The sequence below is a fragment of the Pan paniscus genome, chromosome 6 (assembly GCF_029289425.2).
Source record: "Pan paniscus chromosome 6, NHGRI_mPanPan1-v2.0_pri, whole genome shotgun sequence".
Taxonomy (NCBI): Eukaryota; Metazoa; Chordata; class Mammalia; order Primates; family Hominidae; genus Pan; species Pan paniscus.
Genome location: NC_073255.2, coordinates 178,749,937 through 178,762,851, shown reverse-complemented (window position 1 = coordinate 178,762,851; position 12,915 = coordinate 178,749,937). Strand labels below are relative to the sequence as shown.

The 12,915-nt window shown below is 39.8% G+C and overlaps 1 protein-coding gene across 1 annotated transcript; it reads left to right on the top strand.

Moving 5' to 3' along the window:
* Positions 1–8,257: 8,257 nt before the first annotated feature.
* TAS2R38 (taste 2 receptor member 38) lies at positions 8,258–9,400 on the top strand. The gene has a single exon (XM_003813370.5). It carries the CDS (start codon positions 8,342–8,344, stop codon positions 9,341–9,343), a length of 1,002 nt encoding a protein of 333 aa, XP_003813418.1. The 5' UTR covers positions 8,258–8,341; the 3' UTR covers positions 9,344–9,400.
* The last annotated feature ends 3,515 nt before the right edge of the window (positions 9,401–12,915 follow it).

Sequence of the window (12,915 nt, the reverse complement as noted above, 5' to 3'; positions counted from 1 at the left end):
AAGGGTATTCAATTAGGAAAAGAGGAAGTCAAATTGTCCCTGTTTGCAGACGACATGATTGTATATCTAGAAAACCCCATTGTCTCAGCCCAAAATCTCCTTAAGCTGATAAGCAACTTCAGCAAAGTCTCAGGATACAAAATCACTGTACAAAAATCACAAGCATTCTTATACACCAACAACAGACAAACAGCTAAATCATGAGTGAACTCCCATTCACAATTGCTTCAAAGAGAATAAAATACCTAGGAATCCAACTTACAAGGGATGTGAAGGACCTCTTCAAGGAGAACTACAAACCACTGCTCAAGGAAATAAAAGAGGATACAAACAAATGGAAGAACATTCCATGCTCATGGGTAGGAAGAATCAATATCGTGAAAATGGCCATACTGCCCAAGGTAATTTACAGATTCATTGCCATCCCCATCAAGCTACCAATGCCTTTCTTCACAGAATTGGAAAAAACTACCTTAAAGTTCATGTGGAACCAAAAAAGAGCCCGCATCGCCAAGTCAATCCTAAGCCAAAAGAACAAAGCTGGAGGCATCACACTACCTGACTTCAAACTATACTACAAGGCTACAGTAACCAAAGCAGCATGGTACTGGTACCAAAACAGAGATATAGATCAATGGAACAGAACAGAGCCCTCAGAAATAACGCCACATATCTACAACTATCTGATCTTTGACAAACCTGAGAAAAACAAGCAATGGGGAAAGGATTCCCTATTTAATAAGTGGTGCTGGGAAAACTGGCTCGCCATATGTAGAAAGCTGAAACTGGATCCCTTCCTTACACCTTATACAAAAATCAATTCAAGATGGATTAAAGACTTAAATGTTAGACCTAAAACCATAAAAACCCTAGAAGAAAACCTAGGCAATACCATTCAGGACATAGGCATGGGCAAGGACTTCATGTCTAAAACACCAAAAGCAATGGCAACAAAAGACAAAATTGACAAATGGGATCTAATTAAACTAAAGAGCTTCTGTACAGCAAAAGAAACTACCATCAGAGTGAACAGGCAACCTACAAAATGGGAGAAAATTTTTGCAACCTACTCATCTGACAAAGGGCTAATATCCAGAATCTACAATGAACTCAAACAAATTTACAAGAAAAAAACAACCCCATCAACAAGTGGGTGAAGGATATGAACAGACACTTCTCAAAAGAAGACATTTATGCGGCCAAAAAACACATGAAAAAATGCTCATCATCACTGGCCATCAGAGAAATGCAAATCAAAACCACAATGAGATACCATCTCACACCAGTTAGAATGGCGATCATTAAAAAGTCAGGAAACAACAGGTGCTGGAGAGGATGTGGAGAAATAGGAACACTTTTACACTGTTGCTGGGACTGTAAACTAGTTCAACCATTGTGGAAGACAGTGTGGCGATTCCTCAGGGATCTAGAACTAGAAATACCATTTGACCCAGCCATCCCATTACTGGGTATATACCCAAAGGACTATAAATCATGCTGCTATAAAGACACATGCACACGTATGTTTATTGCGGCACTATTCACAATAGCAAAGACGTGGAACCAACCCAAATGTCCAACAGTGATAGACTGGATTAAGAAAATGTGGCACATATACACCATGGAATACTATGCAGCCATAAAAAATGATGAGTTCATGTCCTTTATAGGGACATGGATGAAATTGGAAATCATCATTCTCAGTAAACTATCGCAAGAACAAAAAACCAAACACCGCATATTCTCACTCATAGGTGGGAATTGAACAATGAGATCACATGGACACAGGAAGGGGAATATCACACTCTGGGGACTGTTGTGGGGTGGGGGAGGGGGGAGGGATAGCATTGGGAGATATACCTAATGCTAGATGACGAGTTAGTGGGTGCAGCGCACCAGCGTGCCACATGTATACATATGTAACTAACCTGCACAATGTGCACATGTACCCTAAAACTTAAAGTATAATAATACAAGAAAAAAAAAAGATGCTGGGACCAGGGATGGGCACCTAACCCAAAGACAGCTAATCCTTAAATTGGCCTACAGCTCAGGAAGCATCCCACTCTGTCACCACTCAACCACTCAGATTCTCTTTCTCAGTGTAAGACACAGAAAGAATTGCTAGCAAGATCAATTAGTAGCAAGAACAAAATGGAAAAATAGAGAAACTGAAATAAAAACTGTGTGAGAGAATCTTTAACCACATGTCCTCACACCGGTACCACTCTGCCAACCTCCCTTTAACAAATATGTGTGGGCAAAAACAATATGCCTTAAAATGTAGGAAGTAAAGACATCTTTTCTTTGGTTTCCTCTTGTTTCCTGCCTCTTCTTGACAAGCAAACCTAGACAGGAAGCAGGCTGCCCTTCTCTCCATTTCACCCTTGGCTTCTCATGCTTAGATGGGCAATTAGATCCAAGATCCTTCATGCAGGCAAGTTATCTCCTCTTTCTCTCTTTCTCCAAATAAGTGGGTAAGTAATCTCTCTCTCTCTCTCTCTCTCTCTCTCTCTCTCTCTGTGTCTCTCCCGCTCCCATTTCTTCTCTCCCTCTCTCCACTCTTGCGCATTCTGGTCCCAAGGTGTAAGTTTCATATTGGATAAGTTAGTAATTGCATTCGGCTTCCAATAATAATGTTCCAAGCATTGTGGCTTAAGGACATAAGAGTTTCCCATTATCACATAATGAGAAGGCTGGAAAAGAGTAGTTGCTGGTGTGGTTTCAGCCATCAAGATTTCAGAGTGAAGCCTTTGAGATTCTCTTGGCTTTTGCCCCATGGTTAGAGTCCAACAATAACACTCAAGTTCAGGCACAGAAAAAGGGAAATGCAACAAGGGCTTTCTAAGAAATTCCATCCAATTACTTTTTCTTGTGTCATTTGGACATTCCTATCTGAAAGAAGGATGAGATTTGTAGTTCTTTTAAATTGGGAATACTGACATGCCTAACAAACACAGAAGTTCCGCTGATAATGGGGAGAATACCACATAGGCGATTGGTAGTAACTACCCTGGAAAGAATGGCAAATTGGGTGTGTGGATTCTACCTAGGCCTGCTGCTTGCTTAAACCCAACTGGTACCAGGGCTCTGCAGCGAGAGCTGTTGGGTGCTGCTGTCACATTTAAAAGAGCAATACCCACATTACACCCCCTTTCACTGTTCTTCTCAGGTAACAGGAATAAATGGCAGAGCTGGATTTGGGAATTCCTGGGACTCTTGGCACTATACCATCTAAACCATCAAAGGCCTTCTTTTCTAACAAGAGTCTGAATATCACTTACAGTGGAGCATTCAAGTGAATGGCAATTAACTCCTACTGCTAAAAAAAAACCCAACATGGATTCTGAATAAAGTTTCAGCACCCAAGTGATGTTTAATCTCTGTGAAGTATGGCTCATTGCTGAAGTCCTAGAAAATCTTTCTCTCTTATGCCCCAGTAGTTGTCAAACATGAGTGTGCGTCAGAATCACCTGAATGACTTGTTACAACACAGAGTCATGAACACCTTCAGAGGTTTTTATTCCATAGGTCAGCAGTCTTGCATTTCTAGCAAGTCCCCTGGTGATCCTGATCTCCCTAGTGTGGGGCACCTTAAGCCTTGAGAACTATTGATATAGCCTATAAAAATCCATATTACTGGAGCTCACCTGAATGAATCTTTACTGCTTGCAGCCAAAAGGGCTTACTTAATAAACTGTTCTTTGGATTCAGACTGAAATCCATCAGACTGGAACAGAGGACAAGCCCTCATAGCAAACACCATGTCCCCCGAACAAGAGCCTGCCTACACTTTGGTGCCTACAGTTTTGTTAATGAATCATTTCACTACCTAATTTTTTCTTCTCTTAGGATGAGTGCTGTCCTGAATGGCTACATAATGGGTTACAAAGACATTCAGCCTTTGATCTTCAGTGCAGAAAACATGTTAGAATCCCAGGAGGCCAGACTCGGTGGCTCATGCCTGTTATCCCAGCACTTTGGGAGGCTGAGTCGGGCAGATCGCTTGAGCTCAGGGGTTTGAGACCAGCCTGGGCAACATGGTGAAACCCTGTCTCTACAAAAAAAAAATACAAAAATTAGCTGGGCATAGAGGCATGCACCTGTAGTCCCAGATACTCTGGAGGCTGAGGTGGGAGGATGGCTTGAGCCCATGAGGCAGAAATTGTAGTGAGCTGAGATCACACCACTGCACTCCAGCCTGGGCAACAGAGTGAGACCCTGTCTCATAAAAGGAAATAAATATAAAAAGAATCCCAGGAGTGAATTCACCTAGATTTAAGCAGGGCCAATATACCTATATTCATAAGAAAGCAAGGTTGGTCAAACCATTACTTTGGATTTAAAGTGAATGGCCAAATAAACCAACAAAAATCTAATTACTTGTCATATACAATAAGGAGTAAAAAAAAAAGAACAATACATAATCCCTACTCTTGAAGAACTCATTATAACTGAGGATACCCATGTAAACAAATACTTTTTTTTTGAGGTGGAGTCTCACTCTGTCTCCAAGGCTGGAGTGCAGTGGGGCAATCTTGGCTCACTGCAAGCTCTTCCTTCCGGGTTCACACCATTCTCCTGCCTCAGCCTCCCAAGTAGCTGGGACTACAGGTGCCCACCACCACGCCCGGCTAATTTTTTTGTATTTTTAGTAGAGGCAGGGTTTCACCATGTTAGCCAGGATGGTCTCAATCTCCTGACCTCGTGATCCGCCCACCTCGGCCTCCCAAAATGCTGGGATTACAGGCGTGAGCCACCGCGCCCAGCCACAAATACATATTTTAATACATATGGTAAGTGCTACAATAGTGCTGTGAACAAAGTATAATGGAAGCAAAGAAGATATAGGAAGCCTGTAGGAAGGGAGTAAAGGAAGACATCATCCCAGATCCACCTGAAAAAATTCTGAAGAATTTCCTTTTATGCTCTAGGGCTCTAACTTATGAATAGCTATGTTAACCTGTTGCATACATCGACAAGTTCTTTCAACGAGCCTAGCGAAATTTTCCCCATTCCTTTCCCTTACCAGAACAGTGGCCTCCTGAGATATAAACCTATGCAGACTCAATTTTTCTCTCTCTCCTGGGAATGGAATGAGCTATCACTCTGAGGGAGTCCACAAGAGCAACTGCACTCCCCCTGCCCACGCAAAAAAAAAAAAAAAGAATAAGAAAAAAGCTCAGATAGGGCTGAGGTTGGGGGGGAAAAAATGTTACCAGGTGTCCTATCAAAGCAAGGGTATCTCCACCAGCCCGTACTCTAGCTTGGGAGTTAGGCTCAGAGGAAGAAACGCCAAAGGTGAAATCAGAATACCTGCGGTTGGAATCCCAGCTGCTCACTAGGTTACTTACCTTGGCCAAGATATTTAACTATTTAACTTTCCTGCAACCACTTTCTCATCAGTACAATGGAAATATCATTACATTCTTCGCAGGGCAACTGTGAGATTCAAGGAAATTCAGCCTATCATAACGCAGTAAGTGGAGTCTAAAATTTCAATTGCGTGAGATACGGAACCCCATTATTGCTAGATTTAAACGGCTGAGGTGAGGATGCACTGAGAGCCTGCCAGGAATTCCAGGCCTCGCAGTGTTCTGGCGCCACCTGGTGGGAGCTGTTAAATAGCGATGGGGAGGACTCGGTCGCTGGGGAGCTGGAAATTCCTGGAAAAGCTGGAGTCCATTGCTTTGCCCGATTATTTGGGGAGATTGGAGGTGCAGAGACTCCTCCTAGGTCTGTTGTTTCCCACCTGTCTCGCTGTCCTAGGAATTCCGGCAGGGGGAGAACAGGAGATAGCCAATCACGGGGGAAGAATGGGAGGTAGCCAATCACTGGTTACTTTATATTGTAATCACACGGTAGTGGAAGAAGTCGCCCTCCAGCCTCACCTGTGGCTACAAGCCAGCCACGCGGGCCTCCCCTCTCCCCGTGAAAGCACCGAGCTCCTTCCTGCCTCATCGACTTCCTGGGTGCCATTTCATCTGTTTTGAGTGCTGTTGATGATGGCCACTGCCAGTGCTTCCTATGGACACTACCCCAATTGTATGTTTCCTGTCCGTTGTCTCTCCCCCAACATTGTTTCTTTCAGTTCACTCTGCTATCTGAAGTCATCTAGTGGTGTTTTTCCTCTAAAGTAAGGTATGGCTTACTTTAAGCTTTATGGCTTTAAGGCTGTGCTCTTTCAGTTCCTCTAATACGCCTTTGTTTACCAGTGTGTCCTCAATGCCCATTACAACAGGTGGAATATATTTTGCTCTTAATAAACATATATTGGTATGTCCATTTCTCTAGTCATTGGAAACATCTAAGCAAGGTATTTTAAGGGAATGAGTTTTGATATTACTAATAATAGTGTTCTTCTGTCAAGCTAACAAAGACCAATTTTTAAAAATCAATCCAAAGAATGTAATTCCAATCTCCAAAAATAAATGGCAGCAAAAGTCTAAACACAAATTTATATAGGTTAAGAATTTTTAACATCTGTTTAGTTGCAAAATCCAGGGACTAAGATTTTTTTAATTACATCTGATAAAGATGTAATCACTGACTTATATCACTACTAACAACAAATAAGGAGCTTTTGTGTTCCTACCACTGCTCTTACTGGCATTGCAGTTGACTTTACTGTTTTTAGCTTCCTGAGTAAACCATTTTTCAAAAAATAGCCAATAGCTAAGGACTATCTGCAAAGGAGATTACTTAGATAATCCCAAACACTGTGTGTACATAAGTCAAATGGAGGGGGTGTATCAATGAAGGTTTGTGTTACCTTTCTCTGAAAGAGCCCTTGATTATTGAAAAATTAAGATTGGATCTGGTGTTCCAAGAAATAACATAAAGAACTTTATTTTTTAATAAAAGATTATAATCTTGATATAAATGGTTCTAACTGTATAGTTATATATCTCTGCTTGTGCAGTAGAGCAAGTTTCTACCTAGACTTTTTAGGGAGGCAAACATCTTTTCTAAACACCTTTAGTGCAACACCGCCACCTGGTGTGGTGAAGACAAGGAGAAAATTAGCTTAAGTTGAAAGTGCAGAATTCTGTGTTTGACACTCTGTAAGCATGAATGACCCAAATTAATTGGTCACAAACACAATTAATTAAATACAACTGCTACATCATGATGCACAAATAAGGACTACATAAATATCTGCGTATGAACAGTTCAGAATAAAACAAAAGTGAACATCTTTAGTAATCACTGACTTATGTCACTACTAATAATAAAAAAGGAGCTTTAGTCAAAAGAAAACATAAAAAATACAAAGAGAAAGTATCGAAAAACACCAATGGGGCAGCACAAATAACTCTTAAAGGATTTATCGGGGGAAATTCACTCATAAGTGGCAGTTGAACAATGAGAACACATGGACACAGGGAGGGGAACATCAAACACCAGGGCCTGTCAGGGGGTAGGGGGCAAGGGGAAGGAGACCATTAGGAGAAATACCTAATATAGATAACGGGTTGATGGGTGCAGCGAACCACCATGGCAGGTGTATGCCTATGTAACAAGCCTGCATGTTCTGCACATGTACCCCAGAACTTATACTAATTAAAAAATAAACATAATAATAATCCAAACCAGCTATGCCCCCTTTCCTCTCCCTTCATGACAGTGTGCTAGTCTTGTTCATGTTAATATTCTCCTTGCCAGGCACAGTGCCTGGCATAATAATGATGATTGCATGAAACCTTTGGCAACAGCAAATAAAACTGCAATCATACACTGACACATGGAAAGGAACCATGCATTTATCTGTATTAAAAACACAGTCTGTGATAAGAGTCATTACTTCGCAGATGAGAGAAGGAATGCAAATGAAAAGAGACTCTATTTCAAACCTTAGATCACCAAGAATATCTGCTTTGCCTGCTGCAGGTTGCCTCAAAACCCATAAGCAAATCCTGTTCTCTTCGCCACCCCCACAGGTCCAGATGGGCATGCAAAACTGGATTGGGGAAATTGAGGCCCTGTTTTGTTTGCATCCGTGATGCTGTGCTACGGCCTTCTGGGAAGGCGGTTGTACAGGAATACCTGGATTTATTAATCTTGCATCACCCAAGAGGTAGAACCATCAGTCTTCCACCCTATGATAAGCTCTTATGTGTATCCAAGAGATGTTCTAGAGAAACAACATCCCTCTAAGTTTCCTGCCAGAACTTTTTATGCGCTCGCTTTGGGATAGATCTAGGCAAAGAGCTGGATGCTTTGTGAAGGAAAGGTCCTGGCTTGGAACGTACATTTACCTTTCTGCACTGGGTGGCAACTAGGTCTTTAGATTAGCCAACTAGAGAAGAGAAGTAGAATAGCCAATTAGAGAAGTGACATCATGTTGACTCTAACTCGCATCCACACTGTGTCCTATGAAGTCAGGAGTACATTTCTGTTCATTTCAGTCCTGGAGTTCGCAGTGGGGTTTCTGACCAATGCCTTCGTTTTCTTGGTGAATTTTTGGGATGTAGTGAAGAGGCAGCCACTGAGCAACAGTGATTGTGTGCTGCTGTGTCTCAGCATCAGCCGGCTTTTCCTGCATGGACTGCTGTTCCTGAGTGCTATCCAGCTTACCCACTTCCAGAAGTTGAGTGAACCACTGAACCACAGCTACCAAGCCATCAACATGCTATGGATGATTGCAAACCAAGCCAACCTCTGGCTTGCTGCCTGCCTCAGCCTGCTTTACTGCTCCAAGCTCATCCGTTTCTCTCACACCTTCCTGATCTGCTTGGCAAGCTGGGTCTCCAGGAAGATCTCCCAGATGCTCCTGGGTATTATTCTTTGCTCCTGCATCTGCACTGTCCTCTGTGTTTGGTGCTTTTTTAGCAGACCTCACTTCACAGTCACAACTGTGCTATTCATGAATAACAATACAAGGCTCAACTGGCAGATTAAAGATCTCAACTTATTTTATTCCTTTCTCTTCTGCTATCTGTGGTCTGTGCCTCCTTTCCTATTGTTTCTGGTTTCTTCTGGGATGCTGACTGTCTCCCTGGGAAGGCACATGAGGACAATGAAGGTCTATACCAGAGACTCTCGTGACCCCAGCCTGGAGGCCCACATTAAGGCCCTCAAGTCTCTTGTCTCCTTTTTCTGCTTCTTTGTGATATCATCCTGTGCTGCCTTCATCTCTGTGCCCCTACTGATTCTGTGGCGTGACAAAATAGGGGTGATGGTTTGTGTTGGGATAATGGCAGCTTGTCCCTCTGGGCATGCAGCTGTCCTGATCTCAGGCAATGCCAAGTTGAGGAGAGCTGTGACGACCATTCTGCTCTGGGCTCAGAGCAGCCTGAAGGTAAGAGCCGACCACAAGGCAGATTCCCGGACACTGTGCTGAGAATGGACATGAAATGAGCTCTTCATTAATACGCCTGTGAGTCTTCATAAATATGCCTCTGATTCTTCAGGAATACAATTCTGATTCCTCACAAAGCCTTCCAATTTCTTCTATAAAACACAATTGAAAGTCTCTCCACTTTGTATCAATGAACTCACTTATAGATGAATAAAATAATTAAGCACTATACATGGCCTAGGCAAGAATAATGTTGGTACCCTAGGTTTGTTTTGATAAAATGAACAAAATAATTAAGTATTTGGTGTAAATCCTTTATATACTATAGCTTATTATTGGTATAAATCAAACCATGAGAAATCATCTCTTCTGAAATAATATCTAAATCCCAAGATAATATGTTTGGCTTTTAACATGACTGTTAAACCTCTTTCTCGGAACTGGTGCTAGCATCATTTTTGGAAATATTCACTACTACAATAAGGATATAATCCTCTTCAAACTTCACAATTTTCACGGAAACAAAGACAAACTTGGAAAGATAATTATGTCATAATTTCAGCTTCAAGAGGTACCACATAACTTCAACTTCAAGAGGTACTAGAAGATAGGGGTCGTTTTGTCTGAAAATACACTGATCCAGAAATGCACTTTGACCTACTCTATAATGATGGAAGAGAAGCAGATATTTGCTCAGTAGGTGACCTGGGCCAGTAGGTGCCCTGTGTGGGCTTTCTGGCTATGCCCAATTTGCCTTTGAAGATGGTGCTTTGCCTGGTACCGAGTATTGGTCTCTCTAGTTGGAGACCCTACCAAAATCGCCTAGCTGAAAGGTATATTTGTAGAGATTTGGCATTCTCTGTATTCCTGCACAGGAACCCAGCCAGGAAGGCTTTCCTCAAATCAGGTACTGAAAGACTCAGGAGAAAACAAGGTATACCAGACATTTAAATCTTGATCGGCTTCGCAGTTCACAGGCTTCACAGTTGTAGCAGCTCACCACCAAGGCTCTTAGTTCTGCCAGCTGTGGGGCCAGAGAACTGTTTCCTCCTCTCAGGCACTTGGTCTTAATAGATCCAGATCTTCACCTCAGTTTTCCTCCAAAAATTAGCCATTTCTTCACCTCCAGTGGCTACAAAATTTGCAACCTCATCTGGCTTCCTTTCCTTGGTGGACACTGACGTTGTCCCAGGATTCCCTTAAAGACGTAGGTCCTCGCTCTTGGCTCCACATTGAAATTATCTAAGGGACTTTTAAAAAATCTCAATGTCCGGGCCAAATACGACCGATAAAATCAAATCTCTTGAGACGAAATGAGGCTTTTTTTCTTTAATGCTCCTCAGGTGATTTCGGGGTGCAGCCAATGTTGAGATCCACTCTTCTAGATGCCCTGTTGGCGTAGAGGTGGAGCATCTTTTCATATGTTTATTTGTATGGCTTTATTTTTAACATTATGTTTCTGAGATTCACCCATAATATTATATGAGTCACTGCTTGCTTACCTACTCACTATTGCTGAACATTTTCCATTGCCTACAGTGTGGGGCTACTATGAATAAAGTTTCTATACACATTCTTGAATCCATTTCTTTGTAGGCATAGGTTCATTTCTCAGGTAAATACCTAGGAGTGAAATTACTGTGTTAAAAAATTTATATTCATTTAACTTTATAAAAACTGTTAAAGAGTTTTCCAGAGTGATTCTGACATTTTATGCTCCCCTCAATAATGTAGGAGAGCTGTTCCACATTCTCACCAACATTTGGTGTTGTCAGTCTTTTTGATTTTGGCCATTCTAGTGGGGATGAAATGGTATCTCATTGTGGTTTCCATTTGCATTTGTCTTCTAACTGATGATATGGAGAACAATTTTGTGTGCTTCTTGGCTATTTGTATTTTTTCTATTATAAAGTAACTGTTTGCCCATTTTAATATTGAGTTATCTTTTTATTATTGATTTATAAGAGTTTATTGATTTGTAGCATTTGTGTATGTGTGATAATATACATATATGTATTCTTATCCAACTCCTATATATACACAACTGTTTTATATTAACTTGTCTTTTTATTATTGATTTGTAGAAATTTATTGATTTATGTGCGTGTATATATACATACATATATGTATTTATGTATGTGAAAAAAATATATATATATATAACATATACACTCTGGATACAAGTCCTTTGTCTGATATATGCATTGTGAATATTTTGACCCAGACTGTGGTTTTCCTTTTTATTTTTTAATAGTGTGCTGATAAGCAGAAATGATGACTTTTAATAAAATCTAATGTCATTTTTTTTCTACAATGCTTGTGCTTTTTGTGTCTGCTATAAAAAATATCTGCCTGCCTCTGACATGCAAAAACAGTTTCTATGATTTTCTCTAGAATTTTCATAGTTTTTACTTTGATGTTTGGGACTATAATTGATCTTGAATTAATTTTTTTTGTAGTATTAAGTAGGGCTGAACTTCACTGTTTTTATATGTCTATCTAAGTATTCCAATATCATTCACTGAAGATTTTTATTTTCAAATTGACTTGAACTCTTGTTGAAAATCATACGACTATATATGCATGAATCTTTTTCTGGTTTCTATATTGCATTCCAGTGATCTATTTGTCCAGCCTTTAACCAATACCTCACTTTTTGATTATGGTAGACTACTAGCAAGTTTTTAAATATTCAAAAATATTCCATCTGAAAATCTATAAACATATCTCTTTATTTTTTGTCTTTAATTTATCTCAACAATGTTTTGTAATTTTTAGTTTAAAGGTCTTTTGGTAAAATTATTCTTATGTATTTAATATTTAATAATGTTATTGTATATAGAGTTGTTTACATTTTTATTTGCTACCAGCATATAAAAATACAATTGATTTTTGTATGTTAACCATTATCTTACAACTATACCGAATTAATATATTGGTTCTAGTAGCTGTTTGAAGATTCTTTGAAATTTTATACTTAGTCATCAGCAAATAAAGACAATTTTATTTCTTCTTTCTCCATATGTATGCCCTTTATTTTTTTTTTTTAAATTTATTTCACTGACTAGGATCTCCAGTGTAGTGCTGATTAGATTTAATGTGAGTACACATTCCGGCCTTGTTCCTGTTTTTAGGAAGAAAATATTCACTATTTCATCCCTGGGTATAGTTAACTGTAGGTCATTTTTAGATTCCCTTTATCAGCTGTAAAAAGCCCATTTTAATTCCTACTTTGCTAACAATTTTTACCATTAATGAGTATTGAATTTTATTTTAAAATTTTTTTGCATTTATTGAGATGATCCTACAGTTTTTCTTCTCCATTTCATTAACATGGTAAATTACACTGATCAATCTTCGAATGTTAAATAAACTCTGCATTCCTGGTATAAGCCCCACTTAGTCATAGTGTATTATTCTCTTTATATGTTGCACTACTTTATTTGCTAATATATTGTCAAGGATCTTTGTATATATGTTTATGTGGAATACCAACCTCTATTTTTATTTTTTTTTAATTACATATCTTCGTCAAGATTTGGTGACAAGGTTATTCTGGCCTAATGAAACAAGTTAGAAAACATTTCCTCCATCTTTATTATCTTAAAACTTTG

What these genes read in the sequence shown, in the direction of transcription:
- TAS2R38 (XM_003813370.5), top strand. Translation starts at nt 8,342, where the DNA reads ATGTTGACTCTAACTCGCATCCACACTGTGTCCTATGAAGTCAGGAGT.